Genomic DNA, 27,385 nt, shown 5'->3' with positions numbered 1-27,385 from the left:
ACAATACAGCTTTTTTTTATCTTCTCACTAGCTATTTCATATTTAATCACCATTTTCTATTGTAGATATTACAATGATTGCACATTAGTGATATACTATCGTGATATTTTTCCCACAATAATGATTACATCACTATACAGCAGTTCTGCAAATATCAATATATTGCAATAAATTTTGTCCGCGATACATTGCAATACGTCATATGTCAAATTCAGAATGTATTAATTGCTCTGAATCCATTTTACATGAATTACAAAATATTGTAAATAGGGATGTCGGATAATATTGGCCGACCGATATAAGCATATTATGTAATATATGTAAGAATCGTTATCGCTTTTTTTCTCCGATAATGAAAACTCGATAACGCAACACCTGGCTTTCGGGATATATATATATAAATAGTTTTAGGAAGAAATGGCCGTATATTAAAGTGAAAGTCACTAGATGGCAGCATTGCAGCTCATTTAATTAATTTCATACTCATAAAGTAGTTTGTGCAGATAAATAAATAAATATTACCAGGCCTATATCGGTATCGGTTGATATCATAATCGGAAATTAAGACAATATCGGCATATCGGCAAAAAGTTAATATTGGAAATCCCTTATTGTAATTCATATATTATATTGATATAAATAATATTGATAGTAATATTTCTATTGAGAAACTGCCCAGATCGTAACTGATTAAGCAGCCTTCAGTACAATCACAGCAAAAAGTAACCAAATTTTGAATAGTATCGAAAATATCTCCTCGTGTTCTCACCAACTCAAAATAGTTCTTCCCTGAACTACTTTGGTCAAAGTAAATTCCACAAAAAAATGGAGACAGATTAAGATGCCTTTCCATAAACGCCGTCAGTGCGGATGGATGAGCATTGTGGCACACTTAGGGACATGTGACTAAATTTAAAAAGGACCTCTATCACTGGACAAAATTAGCCTAATTGGACGTTTGGAGAGCAGGGCGGGACAGATAGTGGGATGAGTGACCTGGAGGCTCAGTTGTGTGGCTCTTAGCTGACGGCTGCCTCGGGCTTCCCTTCTGGGAAGTGGCTGGTGAGTGTGACAGAAGAGGAAAGTGGTGAAAAATAGAGCAGGCTGGACACTTAAGAGAAAAGTCATAACTCACGAGCTCCTCTTTATCACACTTGGACAGCACATATCTGGTCAGCCGCTGATAAAATGCTTGAACTTAATTACTTCTTCAAGAGTGTCCAGAACCAAGTATGAGGCTCTTATTATTAGGACCCATATCAACTTCAAGGCTAAGACCGCCGACTCTGAGATGCTCCAGATAATCTTTGTTATTTCTGCTGTTATGACTTCCCCCCCTTTTTTTTTTCTTAAAAGAAAGTTTCTAGAAATTAAGTATCTACTATATGAAAACTTTCTAAATGAAGAAAAGAAGTACACATCTAATGGTCAGGGAATTGTTTAAGCACAACTCCTGCCATTGGCTGAGCACAACAGAAAGTGTTCATTAAATATTTGAACTATTTTTAAGAACTGAAGTTAAAGGTGTTCTGTGACGGCAATAGTTGAACAGAACAGACACACTGATAGCATGGAAGAAGCTAAATAAGCAGAGGCACGGCTTTGTTTGTAAGGAGAGGGCTTTTGTAATCGGAATAATTTAGTCCTCAGTCCGAGGGAGGTCATTATCCCAAAGGCAGGAAATACACAACATGAACCACATCAACAAAACGGAATGTCGTTCTTTTTATCCAATTTCCTACTGCAAAATAATTAAGGCCATTCACGCCGCCTACGGGAGACTCCCGTCTTCTGGAAATCTGAGTCCTGGGTGTCTTTTTTTATTTTGGAGGAAGTTGACCACAAGGTCTTTGCAGTACCTGTGGAGAGTCACTAGAAAGCTCAAATGTTTTTAGAGCATATAGTTGATAGAAATTGAGTAATATAAAGTATCCAGTAGCTGAAAATGTAAAGAAACAACTGTAATTATTAATTGATTGACATGGCTCTAATTAAAGCCAACCACGAATTCACACTTAAATTCATTCTAAATGCATTATTTGGCTTGTATATTTATTATTCACACAGTGGGATTTAACCACCTGGAGAAGACATAGTGTACACATAGAACCTTGAGGCTATCATCCATGTCTGGAACGAACCTATGACGTTATACTGTCAGGCAGCAGCCACAACCACAGCATAAAGCCTTAAAACTGAATAAATCATTTATCAGAAGTCTGGCTCTGATGTCACTTGTAAACAGACATCTGCTGTTCTGTTATTTGTTCTGTCTGAACCCCCTGATTGTTTTAGGTTAACATTAGCCATTGCTTTGATGGATTTTAAACCCCAAAGTGCCGAACAGAGGGGAGATTATTTTCTCTTCCATAATGTCAAACTTGAAGGCCTTGAGGCTCTCGAACAGAGGGGCAAGGACCGAAAAACTTTACTCAGTCACGTAAACAATACAGCAGTGATTAAGTGTGAGGCTGAAACTGTCCCTGTAAAATAAAGTGCTCCGGGAACCGCTCCAGTTACTCAATCTGGAGAAAAAAAAAAGCTTAATTCAAACAAAGGAACACATTCCAGACTGACACAATTTAGCAGGGTCAACAGCCGACCTCTTAGCTTGGCTCTGGCTTCCTGTAGAACTGTAGCTCTAAGTATGAAGAAAAAAAAAAAAAAAGAAAAGTCGTCTTGAACATTGGGAAAGAATTTTCTGGCTTTGTGGAAGTAAGTACACACCCATGCCAAAACACACACGTAGGGAAAAACATGGCGCGGTGATTAAACTTTACTTATTCATACATGTTGCAACCGAGAGAAAACTCTGCAAATGTTATCTAGGAAACCATTTCCACATCTGAGCAAAAGAAAACGTCCATACAACTGAAAAAGCTGGCGTCCAGTCTCACTCCGAAAACATGCCCAGATGACAAGAAATGCACTGCTGTTAAAAAATACACAGAACTGGGCTCTACTCATAGAACAATTCAGTTTGAACACAGCTTTGGTTATTAAAGTACACAGATATTAGCCAGTTATGGCCCACAAACCATATGTTTGACACCCCTTTACTATGTTCCTCAGCCTCAGTGGAACAGGATAAGAATACTTGCTTTTTCAAGGTCAACTGTACCAGTACTATGTCAGCGTTAGTGCGTGTGTGTGCGTGTGTGTGTGGGGATTTGCCTAAACTATGAGTGTCTGGGGGGGCGGTCTTCGTGGGCTCTGTCCAGAATGAGTGAGTGAAGTCATCTGAAATGAGAATGTAGGTTGTTGGGGAGGTGGAGGAGTGTGGTACTCAGGTCTCCCAAATAAGGAAATGGATAAGCCTTCACTTATCAAGAGAGAAGAAGAGGAAAAAAAAGAGAGCACAGGCTCCGAGGTTATATCTGCATTGGTGAGCTTTTAAGGAGTGGTATCCCAGAGAAGATAATGCAACAACAAAACTATTATAATGCAGCACAGGCTAATACTCGCGCCAGGGCTGTGATATCTTTACACATGAGAATCCCCACGGTTTGACTTTCTGAGACGGAATGTGCAACAGGATCTACATTTGTGGAGTGTTTAAGAGATCAAGCAGAGGCTCTGGTGCGGTGCCAGATGTTTCTGGGTTTTTTGGACTGTGACCGTGGAAAGAAAGTGGCACATGTTGGAGTGACATGTGGCAGCGAGGACCATCAGGCCCAGGACCTCAGGGAGTCCACATGGACAGGGTAAATTTGTCTGAGAGGAAGTTGACGCCACTTGTCATTCAAATGGCGCCACATTTGTATAGCTCTATTTAAGAATGACATACAGAGTGTAACCTCAAGATATGAGCATAATCCGTTCCAGGACCGAGCTCGTAACACGAGGTGCTCGTATCTCGAATCATTGTTTCCCATAAGAAATAACAAAAAAAAAACTTTTAATTGCTATAGAGACACACACACACACAAATAATTCCAGTATATAAGGATTCCTGTGATATAAAATAAAATGTGGTTTTAATTATGAGTTCTTACCTTTGAGACTGACAATACAGTAGCGGCTAAGGGTGGAGGAGGGAGGGAGGAAGGGAAGAGAGTTGGCCCGTACGTAGACACTTGATTCTGACCGCACCTTACACGAACACTACGGAACTTACGTGTTCGTATCTCAAAACTTTACTCGTATCTCGAAGCAAGAATTTCCTTGAAATACTGGTATGTCGAGACGCTCGTATCTCGAGGTTCCACCGTACTGTACTTTAACATAATGACATAATACATTAAAATATGTTCATCTAGGACGTTATCAATAAAATGCTCAATGATTTGTTGCTTAAACATTGACTCTTGACTAGAAGCTATCTACATGTAGGGGTAGTGCAACGATGTAGGCCAAACAGGCTGTTGCTGAGGATCTCTGAATTATACTTCAACATTGACCTTAAAAAATGCCATTCAGAAATGTTTCAAACAGATTTAAATACCTATAGATTTATCTCCACGTTTGGATCAAATAGTAACGATAAAAAAAACCTTTGCACACACCGAACATCAAACTCTCACACAGTCACGTTTTCACTAGAACCATACACTGTTCATCTGAAAGTGATTAGCCTCTCTGATGCCCCCGACCCCCAGTGCTACTCACAGCATCCAGACCCGACAGGGTCCATTCCCATTCTTATTTTGATTCCTGCGCAAATCCGTTCAATTCCACACGGGCCGATTAAATCCCAGCTGAGGCACGGGAGTCAGTCCAGCTGCATTTGTTTTGGTTCAACCAATCAAAAGCACTGCAGTCCTCTCACATAGTAGACCCTAATCCTGATTTGGTAATGATTGGTAAGAGTAGGTCAGAGGGCAATACTTGGTTTTTAAATATACTGTAAATAACTGACAGAATGGGTTTGTGTCAGTCTTAAAAAGTGTCATGAGAAATTAAAGTAAACTTTACTCTGGCAGGTATATATATATGGAGTGACAAAGAAGAATCTGGAATAAGAAGGAACCATGACTGAATAGTTAGCATTTAGCTAGTAAGTATGTTTTTTTTTCAAATATATTACACTTTAAGTTATTAGCCATTTGTAAGTTTTGAGCCGGTTTTGTTGCCGTTTCATCCTTTTTTGAAAATACTGTATACATTTATGATGATAACTTTTTGATGTCTCTGTGATGTTCTTAGCTATAATAAAAGGTTAAAGTTAAAGTTAATTCCACCCCACAGGCTAATCTTTAAAAATATGGAGGGTCGGCAATAAATGTGCAGGTAGCTTTTGCCCAGGTGAGGTAGGTTGGGGAGGACTTGTGCGTGAAGAGTGCAAACTAGCGGCCCATGTATTGCTATTTAAACAGAAAATGAACTACATCAATATTATCCTGTGCTATACTGCATTTATATATATATATATATATCGCCCAGTGCCCACATACAGTGGTGCTGATATTTACCCTAACAGAGTAGGTAGCTGGAAATTGACTTCAATGATTCCTGAGCTCATGGTTTCTTCCCAAAAAAGGGAATTGTTCAGACCTGGCCTGGACTTCTCCCTTTCCTTGACCCCATGCAGCAGGCTCCAGTAATTATCAAACGAGCAAAGCCTCAACATCTCTTTGATCAGATTTAAATGTCCAGTCTCATGAAGAAAATTAAATTTTTCATGATGTATTGCTCTGATTAAAAATCAGAAAAGATCCCTTCAGGACAGAGGAGAGAGAGAGAAGGAGAGAAACACAGGGGTAAGAGAGTTTGGTATGACTCACGATGATTTTAGTTTAATGCTCCTCCAGAAATTAGAAAATGTTTATAAAAATGAAGACCTCTTCATGCCATTCTCTCCTATTGTCTATTCTGCTGTTTGTCTTCAGCGGGAATCTGACAGTTGACAGATGACTAGGCGTATTTTTACTTGTATCCTGGACTTCCTCTTTATTGTGTTTGGAAGAGCTAAGAGTTAGCAACCGACCAAAAATTAAACAAAGTTGCACGTTGTCTATAAGCATAGCTTTGGGATCATCAGAGCTCGACTTCCCTGCATGTCAAAATCACCCAATTTTATATATATATAAATGTCTGAGCCATTTATACCTTGACTGTTCCTACTGTTTCGAGGCAGGCCCCTGCTGCATAACTGTCCACGTGTGTCAGCCCTACAGCCCTGTGACCTCTGCAACACTCTCACCCACAAATAAAAAACACATGAAACACCAAATAATCTATGTTGACAAGTGAACAATAGGTGTGATCTGTGGCTTGTTGAAAATGAGCCGCAGTGTCCGAGCGGATTTAAAAATAACACAACACAAAGGAAAGTGCGGCACAGATCAGACAGGCCGGTACGTCTGTGCCGCACTGTGCTTCATATTTCCTCACCTTTTCTTTCTTTCACCTGTTTCAAAGACAGGACCGAAAACAACACTGTCATACTGTAGGTGTTAAAAAGTGACAGATTGTCTCCACAATGCATTATAAATCATAAGTCGGTCCGTTTATTTCTTTTTCCGTTCAGAGTGTTGGATTAACCTAATGCTGACTGTTTTTGAACAGTGGGAGGAAAAACCTGGAGAAAACCCACGTACACACTGGGACAGCGCACCTCCTCCATCCAAATATACTAGTGTTGAAACTAGTTTTAAATGAGCTCCCTCTGCTGAAACACTTGCTTTTCTTTCACCCGTTATAAATCACGTTATTGGAATATACAAATAAATCCTCAGAATGATACATCCACGAAGCAGCGTAGGGCATCAAAACAAGTGTGATCTCGACCACATACAGAGAAAACCAAATCTATCATCTTTAAAATGAAAAACACAGAGTCACCAGACACTCAGCTGAAACTTCCAAACTATCTTTTCCCTCCGTTTCATGGTTTATTAACTGCTGCCTCTCACGCTGCCGTTAAAGTGAGTTTAACAAAATAAAGACTCACATTGTGGGCTCTGGTTCCCCCCCTTTTTTTTCTGTAGCGCCTATTGCAAACTCGGGACCTTTGTTGAGCTTCTCAACATCTACACATATCCAGTTTTGGTTCATAGCTGTGTACCCCTACGGGTTACTCCCCACACTTTGGGAACCACTGGTTTTGGGTTAAAATAGTTCCTGAATAATTTGTCTCTCATTAAAGTCTTAATAATGACAGAAAAGAAACAGAAAAACCTCTAAATCCTCAAGGATCAAAATACAGTATATGTGGTTGAAAAAAATGATATCAGGAAAGTCCGTGAAGAGTTGTTTAAACCAGTGTTTCCCAAACTTATTTTCTGGGGACCCATATTTTAAAAGTCCCAAGTGACCCATGTCAATAGACATTATTCGTAAAGTCCTGGGAAACATGATGCGAGATGAGAAATCTCTTGCGACCCACCTGAGGGCCACGACCCAGTCTTTGGAAAACACTGGTTTAAACTTTCCAATACGTAGGTATGCCATGATGTTCAGATCAACCAACAGACCCAGTCACAGAACCATCATTCTAAACCTTCATCAATATAAAGTTCTTATATTAATATAATACTCGCCATTAAAACGTAAATCTTCTCCTACCTTTCTCTCAACATAAGGGATGTGTCCCTCAGAGTGATACGAGCGTGACAAGTCAAGTGCGTGATGTCCTACAGGCCGAAAGCATTTCAATGCTGCGCACAGACATGATTGATGTCAACACCCTTCTCCTAATCGCCTGAGAACTTTCAATGGCCCGGGAGCCATTTTGGATTCTTACCTAATGACTAAAGAGAAAGGATGCAGATGATGATAGCTGGTGCCTGTCTCATGGTCAACACCACCATGTCAGTGATGAAGTGACTCATCTCCACCAAGCAGACAAACACCCAGTGGAGCATCTCGCAGCATCCCAAGACGCCTTACACTAGCTCGTTTATATAACGTGGGAAAATCCATCATGCCAGCTCAAAACGACGGATGGAGTGTGGTCTCCCAGGTTTGTCCTATAAACAAACACACTCTCTTACCGCAGCTGTATGTGTGTACAGAGGTCGCGCTCACTTTTTTTTTGTACGATGAAGACATACCATGTGGATCGCTTCTGGGAATTACATTAGAGCTAAAACACTTGCAGGTTATTTGTGACCTAATTCTTGGAGATTGTGCAAACAAACTTGGAAAAAAAAAGTGTTACCAGGAAAACAAGGCTGCTAAAATGGTTAGCTAGCAAATGGCTACATGTCATGTGACTTCACACTGTGTTCAGAGCACCTCAGAGTGAAAAGGTCAACTACAGTAGATTAAAACGGCAGCATGGCTCTTTCAAAAACTGGGATGCACTTGAACGCATCTTTGCTTTGAGGTACTATAATATAAGATAAATTGATTCAAGGATGAGCGTGAAAATGTGTTTTGACAGTTGGCCATTCATTAACACTGTCAGCCATTAAGAGGATTAAACACAATTAAATCATAATTCATGAGCACCAGTTTAGCCTACATCCAAACATACACTGCAGCATTAAAGAGTACAGGAAAACAATGATATTTGTGCTATATTAACTTTGAGGAGTTGTGTTACTCTACTTGAGAAACATCATAAACCAGGGGAGATCTAATGTCTTAGAGAACAATGCTGCCAACGTTGAACAGCCCAGGCTCCGTAGTCTGCAGCAGGCCAGTTATAGGTTTATGGAGAGTTGCGTGAGTGGTACGCATGCCTTGATGTAACCGATCATTCTTAAACAGCATAGGCAGCATTGTTGGTCTGGACATCCCCTGAGGCTCGGTTTGATTTTGGAAGATGAATTTAGCTTCCTCACTTACGCAACACCATCTCAGCTTTCAAGTCTGGCTGTTCGCTCAGGCTCACCTTTGACTCCATGTATGGGCGGATCGCTAATGTACCACACTCGCAGGATTGCAGAGAGGGAGAAAAACAACACTTCTCTCAATAAGATGCTTAAAACGCTATACAACCTTTCTGACAACACTGATGGAACACGGTTCCGTCGAGGTCCCCTGTAAGGCATAGAGAGTTGTGGGAGATTCAACAGATGCACAAAGGTATGAGAATCTGCTGGAGGATTTGTTTGTGTGAAGATATGGACACAGGACAAATAACAAAACCCCTATAAACTTGACACAAGCAATAGCAAAACCTGGGGGGGGGAAGAAAAATCGCAGTCGCTTTTGTACGAAAGCCATTGCACAGACGCATACATAAAAGATTAAAAACTCTTTTGTTCTGTTATTACTTGTACTCAGCAGAAGTTCAGCGAAAATGAAAGTTCAAGCAAAACAATCTTACAGATTCTATCAGCGGAGCAACGGCGCGTTGTTCAGTACAGCACAAGCTCCATTTACACAGCATGTGTAAAAGGTGCGATCGGGCAACGAGGGGGCATTGATGTTCTGCCTGATTTAGCACTACAGTTGGATCTGAATGAAATAAACACAATCTGAATATTGTGCAGATACCAGACACAAACCTGGCAGAGAGACGACCAGAAAAGTACAGTGGTTTCTGTTGAATCTCATCTGCAGGTTGGTTAAATACAGACAGGTGACTCCGGGATAACGGATCTAATATCAGATGGGCAAAGACAGATGCACGTGTTTGTCAAATGTGACAAATGACTCGAGGCTACTCATCCATCTCTAAAGCTCCATGCAGAACACAGACACTGTATCTATATACACAACCAATAACACTACATACAAAATGCCTTCTTAGTCACAGGTTTTCAGGTCTTGCTGACCACTTCGTACACGGCGTCCTCGGTTTACGATGTTGAAGATACAGCGTTCCGTTGTTACATTGTCCATACATCCTCAAGATACGGCGTTCCGTTGTTACATTGTCCATACATTTATTACGAAAGTTTTTCTGCATCATTCAGAAGTACGGCATTAAAACTAATTTCGCACAGGATTATCTTCAAACTTCTCCACCTTAACTGTCACTCCCAGAGACGATCGCAGCGATCACAACCTTTCTTCATCTTTCAGTTCAATCTATTTTCTATTAAAAGGCTGGGATCGAGGAATAAATACATATTTTTATAAAAGTTAAATTGAAGTTACTGTATATAAATTTAAAATCGTAAAAATAAATTAAAAAAAGACGATGTGAAAGATCTGAAGTTGATGCGTAATCTTTGTCAATCTCGTTCCAATGTCATCAATCTTAAAGCCTTCCTTTATTGTATCTGCAATGCCTATCTTGTCCATTGTTTACATTAGAACTTGCCATGCACTGCGTAACGTGTGACATTTGTCTGAATGCTGTGCGGTTACAATCGCAACGAGAGTTTAAACAAAGGTGGCCTTAAAAGAAATATTTGTTCAATTTATTCTATTCCATAGGTCGTGCTTGGACACACAACTGAATATGGGTCACATCTTGTGTTTGGTTGCACGTGATTTAGCTCTTTTTACTACATTTAGCTTTTTCTCGATATTCCACAACAGCAAGGATAATATATATTTTTGGCATTTTAAAAGTGGTGCAGTGGTGGCTTAGTGGATAAGGAAGGAGTCCACCAGCTGCCAAGTTACCACTGAGGTGCTCTGAGCAAGGCACCGCCCTCACACACTGCTCCCCGGGTGCTTAAATCTGCCCACTGTTCACTTTGGTGATGGGTTAAAAGTAAAGTTCCAGGTCTCTTTAAATGTCTGTTTGAAACATTTTAGTAACAGTATTAACTATCTTTCCTCCTTAAATGTTGTATAACATTTTATATGATTGCACATTGCTGTCATAGTAGAAAATGTTTAACTATATTTGTCACAATATTTTGTGAAAAATCAGCCAAAGACTGACAATAAAACCAAACACTACAACAGCCAGGTAGGATTGTGATCTCTCTTTAAATGTGCTGCAGGTTGAATTGGATTCTAGTGATAACTCTCTGTCTATCTTTCTTCTCTAAACACATTATTATCACAGTGGCTCAGCGGTGTACATTTACCAAGTCAACAGGCCTCACAATCAGTCATCAGTCATCACAATTCATTTTCTCTGGCACTGTTTATTCACTGTGCACGTGTGCGCACGTACCAAATCAAAGTCAACAACGCAAGTCCTTCTCTACACTCCACAGAGCTCAATTACAGCTCCACGCCCCATTAATCATTTATAAAAAAGCCGCGCCACTTTAGCAAATTCTCACCTGCACCAACGCTGTGATAAGAAGCCCACAACAGGTGAAACAGGCTGCTTTTATCCGCTCTGGTGTAATTTAAAACATTCGCGTAAGCATCATTAACAACTGAAACCCACCATTTTGCTGACGGAAAGTACGCTCATTTTCCCAAAACGCCACACCTCCATTTCCATTCACCCATATGTCTGCATGTCCACTGGGCCAAAGTTAACACCTGGGATGGTTCAAGGGCAGAAAAATGTAGTCAAAAATGATAAAAAAAGACATTGAAAATGATATTAAAAAAATTATAAAAGTCTACGGTTAAACATTTTTAGCCATTTTCTGGGGGACTGCTTCATGTGAATGTACAGCATATTGTTTATTGTGATTACTTTACTTTACTAATACTTACTTTACTTTTATTTTCCATTCTTTTGTAATCTGTTGGTTAGGACTACATCATCAATACAGTTCCCCTTGAAGGACCGGTTGTAAATGGAAGACTGTACAGATCAGGGGTCCCCAAACCCCGGTCCACGGACCAGTACATAGGTCATTTGGTAACGAGTGGTATTGGCTGACCAGACCTTGGAACAAAAAAGGTCAGGGACCGCTGGTATAGATGTAAGTAGTGTAAGTATATCTTATACAGAGATGTTCTCTGTATAAGATATAAGTGCTGATCAACCTGACACTAAGTTATTTAAATATTTAAAATGATAAGGATAAATTGAAATCTCACTCTTTGTGTGATGGATATGTGACAAATAAATAGTGCACTTGAAAAGTTTCAAGTGTCACATATGGTGAAGTTGGACGTTGATTGAAAGGGTGAATGTAATGTAACTGTTACTGTGTCCCTCTCCTTGTCTGTCCCCTTCATGACTGTCCATGCTGAACATGACCCTCGCGTTCTCAATCAAGAATTGTGTGCTGGTCCCAACAAGGCCCATGAACTCATAGGAAGTGTCTCCCTATGCCGGTGCAGAGAGTGAGCAGCCGATCATGACATAAGCACTCCCCAAAACAACCCAAAATGTTAGGTTGAATGACACTCCCTCCATAACACTGTAGCCTCCTCTGTTTCTATTACCGGTGCTGACAGCCTCTATTGTTTCTTGGAAATGGTTATAAATAGGTGCTGAGGCATACGCAAGGACTCCTATTTGTCTCTTTTGCATTTGGTTTTTAAAAAAAAAAAAAAAAAAAAAAATCGGGGGCAGCTGTTTGTAACATGGTTTGTGTTACATTTCATACATTCTTCAGATTGGTATCTCTGTGAAGAACAGCCGGTACTGTTTGTGAAGGACCTGTTTGCTTCCTAATTTTGTGAACCTTGAAGGAGTCATTGTTAGGAGCTGATCCTTCGGGAGTTTTTTTTTTTTTTCTAGACTAATGATGGTGGTTACTTTACCATCTAGTTTTTCCACTGGGCTATTTGGCGGGTGAGGAGGAAAACAGCTACAGCATCACCTTTAACCACTCAGAGAAACGAAACAGCAGATGCACACAATTACCAGTGGTAAAGCGTGACAGTAAACATTAACCATTTAAGGAAAAAGTTCGAGTCATTTGCGGTTGGTATTGAAACACCGTGAATCCTCTGGCACTAAAAAGTTTCCTTACCCAGCAGCTGGACTCCTCTGGTGAGGCCGTAGACATCTATCAGCGCCCACAGAGACTCGGTGACGTGCACGCCGCTGAAAAATAAGACGGGGCTCAAGTCGTTGATCCGGTAAAACACCCGTCCTTTCTTGTCCACCCAGAAGTTGATAACGTTTCCCTCGTTGGAGAGCTCTTCAGGCAGAGCTTTGGCCCAGAAGCCGCTTTGGGAGACCAGGTCGGGGCAGGCGTACTTGGGCAGGGTATCTGGGTTAATCCTGGAGGGGTCTTTGCATGTGAATCCAAGACGCAGGGCGCCGCTCCAGCACGACTGCTTTTTAGTGATCTAGGAGACGGTATTAGAGATAAGGAGTTTTTACTTCCTGTAAGGTTTTGGGTTAATTTGTGTGAGCTGTAACAACACTTAGCCATGAGACTCTGAGGGGTGTTTTTTCAAACGTGTGTTTGCAGCACAGACTTATGCAGTTGATCTGCTGTAAAACACGCTCACACGATGGCAGAACTTTTAAAAACTTTCAAATGTCAACATGCTGGTCGACAACAACAACAAGGGTTTAAACAAACTGAAATTGCTCCCTAGATTTGTTTACCACCTGCAACTGATTTTTACTCTAGTCTAGATTTGTTTTGCATTCACCGTGCAAGATAACAGTTTCCACCACATGGCAATGCTTGCCCCGTTCTCTCACTTTTGAGACAGAGATGGTCGGATAAGTCAAGTGGAAACTTATCTAGTTTTTCCACTGGGCTATTTGGCGGGTGAGGAGGAAAACAGCTACAGCATCACCTTTAACCACTCAGAGAAACGAAACAGCAGATGCACACAATTACCAGTGGTAAAGCGTGACAGTAAACATTAACCATTTAAGGAAAAAGTTCGAGTCATTTGCGGTTGGTATTGAAACACCGTGAATCCTCTGGCACTAAAAAGTTTCCTTACCCAGCAGCTGGACTCCTCTGGTGAGGCCGTAGACATCTATCAGCGCCCACAGAGACTCGGTGACGTGCACGCCGCTGAAAAATAAGACGGGGCTCAAGTCGTTGATCCGGTAAAACACCCGTCCTTTCTTGTCCACCCAGAAGTTGATAACGTTTCCCTCGTTGGAGAGCTCTTCAGGCAGAGCTTTGGCCCAGAAGCCGCTTTGGGAGACCAGGTCGGGGCAGGCGTACTTGGGCAGGGTATCTGGGTTAATCCTGGAGGGGTCTTTGCATGTGAATCCAAGACGCAGGGCGCCGCTCCAGCACGACTGCTTTTTAGTGATCTAGGAGACGGTATTAGAGATAAGGAGTTTTTACTTCCTGTAAGGTTTTGGGTTAATTTGTGTGAGCTGTAACAACACTTAGCCATGAGACTCTGAGGGGTGTTTTTTCAAACGTGTGTTTGCAGCACAGACTTATGCAGTTGATCTGCTGTAAAACACGCTCACACGATGGCAGAACTTTTAAAAACTTTCAAATGTCAACATGCTGGTCGACAACAACAACAAGGGTTTAAACAAACTGAAATTGCTCCCTAGATTTGTTTACCACCTGCAACTGATTTTTACTCTAGTCTAGATTTGTTTTGCATTCACCGTGCAAGATAACAGTTTCCACCACATGGCAATGCTTGCCCCGTTCTCTCACTTTTGAGACAGAGATGGTCGGATAAGTCAAGTGGAAACTTATTGTAAGCTGCTGCCGTTATGGCCACACAAGAGGAGGGAGAAAGAGAAAGACATGGAAAATATAAACAGGTGCTGCATTTTCTATAAAACAAAAGTCACAGATTAATGAGAATGTGTATTCAATTCCAAAGGTTCTGTCTTTAGGTTGTGATCAATAGTAAATTAAGTAGTTTTCATGGCACATTGCTGTATGTGATCAGTATCAGTAAGGGGACAGAAATTCTTCAGTATTAAAATGTATTTTCTGTAGTACAATGTTATGTCTTTCATTAGTTTAGGAATTTTTCCAACTGAACAAATCTGTAAGTTATGATACATATGATAAATCTAGTTGATGAAGTGCAACAAGATTAAACAATCAGAGGCTGGTTCAAGGTTAACCTCACTGGCTGTAACAGTTTTTGACTTGCAGTAAACAATATAACCACCATCTGCTTTATCGTTTATTTTCCCCCAAATAGGAACAATGAGTCATCGGGTTTGTGACTTATTGTTCCTATTTGGTGGAAAATAAACAAAGTGTTTATATTTGAGTGTATTTTTGAGAATATCTCTAACATGGGATTTAGCTCTACTCAGCGTCTTAGGAAACACTGTTTCACTGTGGAAATGTAACTTTTATATAATAATATTCTGATTTCCTAATGGGACAAAGACCGTTTCAGGTGAAGCAAAGAGAGAAGAATCGTGCTCTTTACCTTCAATCGAACTTGCTCATACACAGCAATAGGTCTGTTGCTGAAGGTAATGGCGTTACAGAAGCTGCCCTGTCTCTTGACTGTCCTCTGGGACGTGTCCATAATGATTTGTGAGCCCTTGGTGCTGGGGTGGAACAGAAGAGGGATAGAGGACACGTTTGCACACGGTGGTAAGGGCAGGCAGGGCTTGGGCTTGTAGTGGCATCGCTGGGATGTGGCAGGAAATGGTCCGTTCAGAGAGTCTGTGCATGAGACAAGAAGAAGTGACTGCATGGTTGGGTCAGAAAGGGTAGAGCAGCAGTTTAGCCATAAATCAAAAATATAGACACAGTGTATTTACTAGGACTATGTCTGCCACCGTAACTTTTTCCCCCTGCACTTTTTTCTCCCTTTTCAGGTCTCAATTTAAAGTTCTAATCATTAAACTACTGTGATGAATTTGTTCTATTTGGAGCTTCTCTAGGTGAGGGCAGAAACACTAAGAGCATATCAATGTGCAAAGTTAATTACATAAAAGATTGTCCTTGAGTGAAAGAGAGAATCCCGAGGACAGAGTTGCCTCGTTGGTTATGTGAGTACGGCTAACAAACACTCGCAAATTGGCCTTGTCTTTTACTTCTTTCAACTCAGGAGCACATCATTTAATAATAGTAGTAGTAGTAGTAGTAGTAGTAGTAGTAGTAGTAGAAGAGGTTAGTAACATTAAAGAAGGACGTTTCTCATTGTAACTGTATACTGCAAGGCATTATGGGTCTGAGATGATGGCAGCAGCCAACAGTGTTTTCAGCGACATCAAGAAGATTGTCAAGGAACAGTTTTGACAGATACAGGACAGTACATGGCAAAAATTAAACGTGATAAAATAGGTCGGTCAATAAGACTTAAGTTGTCCTGAAAAACACTGAACGCAGCAAACATTAGGGGTTGACATTTGATTTTGTTTTTCTCTTCAGATTGAGGTTACTACTTCGTTCACTGCCCGCGGTTTGTTTGATTCTGTTGTCTGCTGTTGGCACATTATTTCATTTTTTTAGCATGTTGTTTTATTTATTTATTTATTTCACAAGTTCAAAAGTCTAAACAACTGATCAGTCATGAAGTTGGACAGGAACGCGAGAAAAACAACTTGAAGGATTTCTACATCTCTCTCCCCGGGCGACTGATGGCATTTTGACTCTCGGCTTAAGCCGCGCTGTTTGGTACTCTACAGAAACTTCTGGACAGTGTGCAGAACGTTGAAAAATAATTAAATATACACATATGTAAGTGTGTGAGTGTGTGTGTATTTCTGCTGTCCACACATGTCCCTACAAAGACTTTTCTGTGTTTCTGCAGACAACACGGAGCTGTGAGCTCATGTTTCCACACTACAGCTCGTACCTACTGTATTTAGTATACACGTCGACGCTGATACATTTCAATGTGACTGAGGTTTGTGGAAATGTCAAACAGCACGTCCAGGGCTACAACAGGCCGCGATGTTTACAGTAATTCTAACAACTTGTAGCGCTTTTTTTTTTAACATTTTAAAAACATCACGCAACAAGAAGTCAAACGTGACTTCTGCAGCATTTTGTTTGTAGTGGGGTGTTGACATATGCTACATTAGCCTGTCTTATCACAGGCCACTCCCTTGGTAATAACAGCAACATCTGAGTTCACGCTCACTCCTCAATATGTGAATTACCCAGAGATCATTCTGGAACAATAAAAAAAAAAAAAAAACATTATTTTTTTTCTGTATATTGCTGCAACAAATAATGGTAGTTTTTTTTGTACCTACAAGTATCAAGAAACCATTGTACCAAAACCATAGAGAGAAAAATAATAATAATCAGGCCTAATTAACATGTATTTTTAACACTCGAGCTGTGTGTGGGAGCAGCAGGATTAGACGACAGAGGCGAAGTCTGAGTGTTTGCTGAGAGACAACTATTCCTGTGATTCAAGGCTGACCTAAGAGGGTCAGGACGTTGATAAAGCACCCTGGAGACGAATCACTTAAGACTGTCAGGATTGGACTCTAGGCAGCAAGTCTGTCATATATTGCGGTCTCAACTGCGTCGGTCTGGCGGCAGATGCAAAGGTGTGTGAGCTGTCATTAATGTCCCTTAATGCCATGAACACACACACGGCCAAGACAACAGCTAAGATTCTTTTTGTAAAAAAAAGTTGTTTATGTAATAACAAAATCAACACATCAGCTTTTAGAAACAGCCCTGCTGTAATATCATTTCTGCTCTATACTCCCATTCAGATTAAGATGGAGTGGATTAACAGCACCCAGAGCAAACTGATGGCTATATAAAGTTAAGTAATCGGATGAATAAAAATACCACATATGATTGACTGTAAACTACAGGTTATTTGGAGCCAAAGGTTCTGGTGATAGAGCAGCTGCTGTAGTTTGTTTACAGTCGGGCGACCTGCGGACGATGTTCCAATGAACAGTGAACAGATCCCTGTCACGATGAGGTGTCAGACAGGCAATGCGAGGAAGGTTGATGTTAGTGAAAGCACCAGCCGACTACAATACGAAGGCCACTGTTGTCATTAATTAGAAGTACAAACAATCCAGGGACAAAGAGAGGCCCTGCTCCACACGTCCTCTGTACACCTTAGTGGTTTGTCTTGTATACAAACTGCCTGAATCAGTGTGGCATCAATATCAAGGTGACTTAAGCACACATGCAGCAGCATGAGCAGCCGGAGGGCAAATGTGTTGTTTTACCAACGTGTCATGTCCTTAAAAAAAAAAATCAAACTGTAGACAACTTACTACAAAGGCCTACAATTACTACTAGGGATATCCGATATTAACCTTTTGTCGATATCCAATATGCTGATAATAATGGAGTCCACACCGACTCCAATATCAACCGATACCAATACTTGCATCCGTTTGCCTCCAAAACTGAGGTAACCAAGAGATTTCAGCATATTTGCCAAAACTCAGGCATTGCGTTATTGGGTTTTCATTATCGGAGGTAAAACCGATAATGATTACAGATATTAGATAATTATGCTAATATCGGGTGGATAACATTGGTCGACCGAAATTATCGGACATCCTTAATTATTACCCAGGAAGACACTTTGTCTAGTAAATTATAAAATTATCCTTAATTATTACACAGGAAGACACTTTGTCTAGTAAATTATTCTCTTGTTTATGTTCTAATTCTATATAAGTTATTTTAGTAAAAACCGATGTCTTTATAGTAAAAAACTTCAGTTTTGGACAACAGGTCAGGCCTCCAAAATATGGCAACTAAATAGTGTGACATGGAGTCACACACAGGATGTCAATGGTACAAGCAGGGAGGATTGCCAAATGTGGAGAAGTGATCCCTGAATGATTCAAGATTCTCTAAGCTGGACGAGGGCCATGACAGGGATTATAGATATTTACATTGTCACGGCCTTGACTGAGGTTTTGTCAAAGGGCCAAGAATTTGTAGCAGCGCCCTCCTCGTCACCTGCGCTGTTGCAGAGAAAAAAGAAAAGTTGTCCTACTCTGTGTCAACTGGCAGAAAATAGCATCACAAGATTTTTTTAATCCCCACAATCGCTGTCAGAACCCAAGGTTTTATTGTTATTTCATGGAAATTATCATTTTTTATTTTATTCTGGCGGAGGTGAGGAGGAAGTACAACAGCAACATTGTGGAAGTAAACAGTAACGGCTGGAAAACCCTGAAACCTTAAAGATGCCAATAAAAAAGAAAATAGGAGGAAAAAAAAAAACACATCGACTTTCGAGAGTTGAACTCCTCCAACACAACTACAACATTTGTCAAGAGCTTCATCATTATCAAACTGCTAACTATCTCTAAAAAAAAAAAAAAAACCTAGGATTTTGGAAAATTCAACGATAAAATCCTTAAGATGGCGCTTACCTGTTCAGAAGTGGAAACTGAAAGATTGTTTTTATCTGTTTTGAACAATAAACTCACAGTAGGCAAAACAAACAAACGTGACATCACTGTGTTCCTTTGAAAAGCCAAGTCAGAACAGTACCATTGACAACAAAAACCTAAGGTGTAGAATGTCCTAATGCAGTTTCCCAAACTTTTTTTCTGGGGACCCATATTTTAAAAGTCACAAACATACCCAAAACGTATCAATAGACATATCTGTAAACTCCTTGGAAACATGATGCAAGACGAACCCAAAACGTTTGTGAACCACCTGAGGGTCACGACCCAGTCTTTGGGAAACAATGTCCTAACGTATTTGTTTCTCAAATATTTATGACACCATTGACCATCAACAACAGTGGAATACATCTGATTTGTTGACACTTTAAACCACAGTATAACACGAGAGATTGAGGTGAAAGTATTTTTAAATAAGTTATTGTAAGCCGTTTTATGTTCTGATGTTCTTATGCGAGTACTGACTGTATATCAGACTACTGTATTTAATTATATGTAGTAGAAGTTGTTGTTTTTAGTGTTTAGCACATTTAACGTACGATTCCATGAACAAATCGTATTTATTGTACAACAGTTAACAACATTAGTCTTTACCAATACATAACATTTCACTTGTATCAAAAAGCAGGCCAACAGCTAGTTATGTATTAGCTATTTATCCTGTGAGTCAGAGGACAACACGGTGTCTGGTTATGAAGTTGTGATACAACTGTGACCAGCTGACAACATGTGCTCAGGCCAATAACCAACCACATACTTAATAGACTATAAATAATATAAATTCGATTAACAGGAAGGACTTCTTCAACCCATGTTGAAGACAAACATTTTCACCAAACAAAGAATATTTGGTTTTAAACAGTATGAAAACTCCACTTCTCTGAGGCAGAACATCGTAAACAAAAGTTGTCTTTGTGCAACGAACAATAGAGATGTGACAAATTGGGATAAATGTGATATAATTACACAGCGGGTTTAATTGTACTGTGACTCGTACTGGAGTAAAAATCGTGATTTCACGCAGTCTGTCGTTGTTCAAAGTTAGCCAGAGAAGCTACTTCGACTTATTTATTTTAAGCACCAATGACGCTCCTATACAATTTCCATCGTGCAAAGTCTGCACGAGCACGCGCTCAACTCCACTCCACTGACTTCTACTTCTTGTAACGCTGCCGCTGAATTTATTAATGAAATAATTATTTTAAAAAATTAAAAATAAATGAAAACAAAGACATGACAATAGTTCCTGCGACGTCACACGTCCTTACCGTAGATCGTGTTTCTGGTGATCTGACCTCCCATGGCTGGATGCAAGGTGCGGTCACCTCCACTCTAACAGGCTGGATGGTCCACACTGACTCACCGGCGACTGCGCGTCCTCAGCGGTGACATTGTGCGCACTCGACGCCGCTGACGCAAAAGTGGCGACAATGACAGAGCGGCAGGTTGTGACAGTTGTGGCTGAAGCTCATCCGACATTAACCAGGAGACCTACAATAGACACACACTCACTCCCCCTCTCTTTCACACACACACACACACTCACACATAAACACAGCAGCTACCTCGAGTCGGAGCAGACATCAGGATCACGCTGGAATTAACATAAAAGGTGGGAGTGGAGGTGGAGCTTCTCAGGAATATTAACGCTGAAGTCAACACAAGCTCCACTTTTATAATAAAACACTGACAGACTAGAGCAGCAGCTACATTCTGTTTACAAAGACTCTCGTTTTTCTGTATTTATCTTTGTACTCCTAAGAAGATTAAACTTGATGATTATGAGGACATTGTTCTTAAGGAAAAAATTAAACTTTAGAATGGTTTCAGTGCATGAAAGCCTAGATTTAACAGGTTTTATGTGCATATGGGCAGCGATGGTATATTACGTGGTTAAATGCTGCATCTTTTCAAAGCAATACTAATGACACACATTTTCCCACAGGGAAAACGAAGGACCTCACCTGCTCCACTCTCTGTTGTGCAGCCTTTCCAAGAACAGGTTCTATTGGGATTTTCCCACCCCTCCGTTGACTAACCTGTTTGCTTTCCTAACGCACTTTTCATTAGTCACCCACTTACAAAAACAACTAAAAGCAAAGTAAGGTGAGAAGAACATAAATGAAACCGACAGATAGTAAAACACACAATGATTGAAATTACTTTTCTTAATGCACCACTGAGCGCTCGATATCAACCAATGACACGTTTCATATATTTTCATATAGGCTTTCCGCAGCTATAATGAGAAATTACACTTTTTTCAGACATTTCAGATTTAAGTGGCCTAAAAAAAGATACCCACAATTCCTACTCTGTTTTCACCGGCGGAGTAAGTACGAGAAAGTGGTCACAATGTCACAGTCCTGCTCGCTGTGCTGTCGCCTGTGAATAGTGTGCAATACAGACATGGTATCAAATAGCGGAATAGCCTATAGACATTGTTAGTCTTTGCATCGAAATGCAACCTGGCTGTCTACGACAAAGGAATCTACAGTTTGTCAATGTGTTGTTGTGTATATACAAGAAATGGCTTAGTACAACTTTTTCATGTCGAATACCTATACTGCAACTTGGAGCATCTGTCGTTAACGATATCAATCAAGTACCTCCAATAGTGTCCCTGTTTACAAAATGTCGCTCAGTTTAGTTGAGTGTTTGGGCTAAGGTATCCAATTGGACCACTATAGTTTTGTTTTGTTTTTTTTTTAATGTTCAAACCTGAATTTTTGATAATAAAATTGGACCAATACCTGAGTTTTGGATCGAGCCCTCCCTAGTGCGTATATAATAATAAGCATCCAAATAATCCAACGCACTTCTTGCATTACAGCACTGAAAAAAAGCAATCAAATCTATGTTAATATTGTGGTTCTCGCCACAAGTAAAAAGTTTACAGTGCAATAAATGCTGTGGAACTGCAGCTGATCAGTGTGTGTGTCAGCTGATCTCTAATCTGTCCTGAGGACAGATTGCATTCATGCATGCTCAGCAATGTGACCACATGCATCCTCAAACCATCTCCATATGTGGTTTTTGTGATTGTATCTGAGGACACATTCCAGAATCATTAGTGCTTGGAGTTGAACTTATAGAGCTGTCGACATGTGATTGGATCTCCAGGAACAGATGTTGATACCAGCTCTGAGCAAGGTCCAAATGCCAATCACAATTTAAAAATCTGAACTCTGACTGAGGGTTTTTTTTTTATGTAGAAGTAAACGCTAACATTATGGTTTTACATTGACATGTCCTACCATTTTTGATATAGAAGATCAGTTGTAGCTTGACACTTTACCTTTTCATGTACAGAAAAAAACATATTTACTGTAGAACTTGTGTAAGTGCCGAGTTACATGTTCAGAAATGGCAATATTGCCTGTGTTCTTGGCCCATACATAACTAACGCTGGCAGCCAGGCCCTGCAAGGCTCTGTATTGGCTCTGGAACATTTACTATATTCTCTTGGTGTTTATACAAACTGATTGCAGTCATTTCAACTGTCTGCAAGTAATTTGCTGCTAGGATGAAACCATACAGTGCAACATGGGATTTTTCATGAAGCATGTATACAGTCATTTTACGTAAAATGCACTCAAACAAAATTGTATTCTTTGCAATAATTTAATAAGAATTAAAAATAAAATCTGAGTAGAAACGCGAGCAGAACACTGAGGAATCAATAGCATGCCTCCTGTGGTGATGGCAGCCACGGTTAACAGAGTTTGGCATGCCAGCTGATCAGTGCCCTGTCAAATCTGTAGCACAAGGAAAAGTATTGTTCACTGTGAAATGATAAATGATGATCATTGCAGTGATATCACAGCAGCTTGATTCCAGCTGTGCACCCGATCAGTTGGCTAACATTTCTACATATGTAGAAATGAAAGCAAAAACAAAACATAAAAATCTATTACTTTGCTTGCAATACGCATCAAACATTGGCAACACAGGGCAGGAGTGATATAGGATCCCAGTAGGCAACAGGAAGTTAGTCACCTAGACTTAAAGCTTAAAATTCTCATGGAGGGGCTTTTAATTCCTATAAAAAATAAAAACAACAAGCTATAAGCTAACCAAAACAGTAAATCCAAACCAAAAACCAGATTTTAATGAATACTACAAAGAAAAAAAAACATGAATAAATAATAGCATGTTAGCAATTTTTGCCCTTATACCCTACAAAACGTCACATTTGTAGGGGTTACAGATTTTAATGAATACTACAAAGAAAAAAAAACATGAATAAATAATAGCATGTTGTTTTATTTGGCCCTTATACCCTAATGTCTCTGTCATTGGTGTGGTACATTAAAAAGGAACTCGAAAAGCTCGAGATAGAGACAGTATGAGAAACAAATACCACTGATGTGTGTTTTATTTGTGAGTCTGGCCCATGACACCCCTGGTCTAAGGTTTTTAGAGTTGAAGTATCTCTTTAAAAAATAATCAATTTAAAAAAAGCCAATACTTTTCGATTTCACAACTGGCCCTTTAATGAACTTCGCTTCTCTAACAATTTTCCATTTGCATCTTTAACTCTACAGTAAAATACCCATTACATCCCCAAAAATTCAGAGAAAATATAAAGAAACTACAGGCGTGCTAGTTTATGTATACACATGCTATATTAGCATGGGGCAAAGTTAACACGATAATACAGCGTAGAGTCTGTGTACGCTAAAGTCAGACTGACTTGTCCTCCGACAGAAGATTATTTTAGATTAAAGAGCGCCTGGAAGCAGCAGCTGCCTGGTGGGCAGTGCTGGTGCGGGTCCTCCGTGGACATCTTGACAGCCTTGTTTGAAGCAGCTGTGTGCACGCTTGCTCTCTTTGGGGATGATTCATGCTGAACAAAAACACCATTCAGCTCAGAGTCTGGCCCCCCCGTCCTGGAGCCATATGCAAAACATTACAGCGCAACACAAGAGCATCATATGATCCCCACTGTGGGGGTGTCAACTAAAAGGGAACCCCACCCAGCAGGCATGTGCCAAGGGTTAAATCAAGTTGTCCCATAACATTTAAAATCCACAAAGCCTAAGGACGGATAATGAGGAAAAACTTTTTTGATAATGAGATCATTGTCGAGCGAACCGTAGCTTGAAGGGACTCGCAGCGTTTCTGCAGACGTACCGCGGCGGAGTTTATTTATTGGCAAGAATTACGCATGTCAATAGACAGAATTTGCAGTTGTAATGCTGGCAAATAGGTGCACAGAGTGTTCTGTGTTCACAACAAGTCATTATAACATTCCTCTGTGAGACACAGCGAAGACTTTTACTGTTATTTACTCACTCCAATGATACCCAGCGGTCGAGTTGCTTCATTCCTCTGCGAAGATGTAAGAAGAAGTTAATCATCGCTGGTGTCGAGCTGATTACAGAGGATCCTGACAGAGGACCAGGGTACATGGGATAGATAGAATGTGTAGACTGTGTTGAAGGTGATAGTGAAGTTACTACAGTACTACCTACTATAGTATACTGCTCTCTATTTTAATCCTCTCACTCAGCCAAAACGTGTTGATTAAGAGACTAATGGCTCCCTGGATATGAAAAAAAAAGTTTTTGGGAAAGACATGTCTGGTCCAGAGGTCAACCACTGATCTTTGGATATAACTGGACATCTGACGGAACTCACTCTCTCTCTCTCTCTCTCTCTCTGTCTCCATCTGCCTCGCCATCATTTTTCAGCCTGACTCACTCTCAGTAATCAGGGCCCAGATGTTTCCATCTGTAAACAAGACCCATCAAGATGCAGAAGTTTAGGTTATATTTAAATGTGTGTCAGTTCGTGGCTCAATGACTTTATACATTTCTTTCATCAGCAGGTTGGCATTGTCGTGAAAGATTGTATTATTTTTAAAATTAAAAACACTAATCTCTCTACTGCAAACAAATTAATTATTTTATATTTTACTATTATTATTAATAATTACCACATCACTTGATAATCTCTCCACTGCAAACAAATTAATTATTTTATTATTAATAATTACCACATCACTTGATAATGTTAAGGTAAAAACCAGGTACCCTGGTTTCTCTTCATTGTCTAAACACATGCAGGATCAGGATCAGGCTAATTGGTTGCGACTGCGACTGTGACTGGCTGTTTGTCTCGATATTGTGGTCCCGTAATGGACTGGCACACTGTCCAGGCTGTCCCCTTCAGCCAATGACAGCTGGGACTGGCTCCAGCTGCCTCGCAAAAGGATTAGGTGGTAGAAGACGAATGAGCAAGTGTTTCAAGGACACCGTTTCTAAAACGGCAGAATGCTGAGATGTTTTGTGAATTGGACTGTTTATCCAACCTAATGATTAGGGAAGTGGCACTTTGGCCCAGAGGCAATGTCTCTGTCATTGGTGTGAGACCCCAGGGTTCACCTCCTGGGTAAGATTGAATCCCGGTTAGGGCGGTTGGTACCTTCCAGTGGACTCACCATCCGCAGGAAGGTTCAGGGGGGTTGGTACGGTGCAGTGTGATTTGGGATACGGACGGATGGATGGACGGATGCTAATATGTTGTTGAAAATATTACTAACCTAATACTAGGGCCAGGCGAACACTGCTAAGGACTCTGGCTGAACTACTTAGCTTTTTTTTTCGCAATTTACCACTTAAAGTTTTAATTATTTCTTTATTCTGCTGATGTTGCAAGGGCTGTTATTTAGATCATTCCACGTAAATAAAAGAGAATTTACAATTAACAAAAATAGTCTAGTAAACTGCATCTGTTTACAGTCTCTGCATCATTGTTAGTAACACGTTATAAACATTTTAAAGCTGTAATAATAGAGAGCTTAGCAGCGTGACTTCAAATATGCTTGAAAGTTAAGCGGAGCAAAAAGTAAACCAACCTTGAACAAAGTCTGTTTATAATGAAATATGACGTTTATCAATAAATATTCAAGCTGGTCCCTCCAGCTTAGGCCCAACGCATCATTAAAGCACCGAGCATGAATTTATTATGATGTAACGACAAAGGAGGACAGAACACAAATAATGTCTTTTTACGTTTGCCAAATATTTTGATCTTATAGATCAACCAGCAGCTCACAGAGAGTGTTGTTAAACAACAAACACATGGAGAGTTGGACATGTCAAAAAATAAACTTTTTGACATGAAAACTTGATTTTTTACGTTAATATATTGGGTAGATGATGGATTAAATAGGCTAAAGGTTCAGATCAAACCATTTAAAACAATACACATTTTGAAGACTAGGGAATGGGTGTCAAACATACGGCTCGTGGGCCGTTTGAGGTATTTTGAAAATAAAAATATTAAAAATAAGTCTGGTTATAAAACTGTGCAAAAATCATTGTGGTGACTCAGGTCTGGACTATAACTGTGGGATCAGTCTGGTTATACTGTGCAAAAATCATTGTGGTGATTCAGGTCTGGACTATAACTGTGGGATCAGCTGCTTTCACTTCTTTATTCTCTTTATTTGTATATTCTCGGTAAAGAAGACAGTGGTCTGGATAATGAAAAAAAAAAATCAATGTCAATCAAGAGAAGAAAAGTTCAGAGGGAGTGGCTTAACACACCTGATACACTCAGCTCTCCAACACAAACAACACAGAACCAGACAGCCTACAATCCAGGGTCTTATTCATAGGCCAAGGAGAAAACAACATCCTATAAATGGGTCATTGTTTCATCCTAACGACTCTCTAATCAAGACGTAGCAGCTAATTACCAGGAGTTTTCTAGCAGTCGGTCAGAACTAAAAAAGCCTCTTGGATGTGGGGTAAAAGACCTTTGAGAAACTTAAGCCAGACGTATTGCCTACTTCTGAACTTCTTGGGATTAAATGATCTGGTGATTGCGACGCTTCCCAGAAAGAATACTGTGTAAAAAAGTAGTGACACCCTATGTCAGGGCAGTAAAATGAGAGGCAAAGAGACCATAGCACTTACTGGCAAAGCTGATTCACTATTATAATTTTACTGCCATCCCCGCCGCCCCCTCGCCCAGGAATACAAAGGCAAAAATATACACAGACATAGGCAGACGTGCCACGGGTGAAAACGTACAAAGTAAACTACAGTCGAGAAAAACAGAACAGAACAATATGCGTCACTAACAGACCAAATGTTCTAGATAAGCTATTTGCTACAAAGCTGATATTTATCAGCCACGTACATCAAACTATTCCACGCCATGTATTCGTCTGACTGAGTGACATTTTGTTGTAAGCCTGTAAGCTTGAAGTCAGCGTTGGTGACAACTAAAGTACAAGCTGAGACACGACAGGCTCGTTTCACCTGGCCAGGGCTCTGATGGTGTTTACTGAGTTTTAATGTGCCACGACTACCACTAACAGAGGCAAGTTATAACATGGACTATTTTGTACTCTCCCAAATAATTTAAAGACATTTGAATAACTGGTTT

The 27,385-nt window shown here is 40.2% G+C and overlaps 1 protein-coding gene across 4 annotated transcripts in view; it reads right to left on the bottom strand.

The window, feature by feature from the left end:
- Positions 1-27,385, bottom strand: part of LOC103387639 (E3 ubiquitin-protein ligase NEURL1-like) — a 108,492-nt gene that overhangs the window by 9,116 nt on the left and 71,991 nt on the right. For all 4 annotated transcript variants that reach the window (XM_017037287.2, XM_025061223.1, XM_008322376.3 and 1 more), the window contains 3 exons: positions 20,251-20,503; positions 15,046-15,287; positions 13,621-13,942 (listed from right to left, as the gene is read on the bottom strand). In XM_017037287.2, coding sequence (XP_016892776.1) covers positions 13,621-13,942; positions 15,046-15,287; positions 20,251-20,284 — 598 coding nt within the window. In that variant the 5' untranslated portion in view covers positions 20,285-20,503. The remainder of the gene's footprint in view (positions 1-13,620; positions 13,943-15,045; positions 15,288-20,250; positions 20,504-27,385) is intronic.

The sequence above is a fragment of the Cynoglossus semilaevis genome, chromosome 12, assembly GCF_000523025.1.
Source record: "Cynoglossus semilaevis isolate Cse_v1.0 chromosome 12, Cse_v1.0, whole genome shotgun sequence".
Lineage (NCBI taxonomy): Eukaryota > Metazoa > Chordata > Actinopteri > Pleuronectiformes > Cynoglossidae > Cynoglossus > Cynoglossus semilaevis.
The sequence above is the reverse complement of the archived record's forward strand: the minus strand, read 5'-3'. Positions and strand labels throughout refer to the sequence as shown.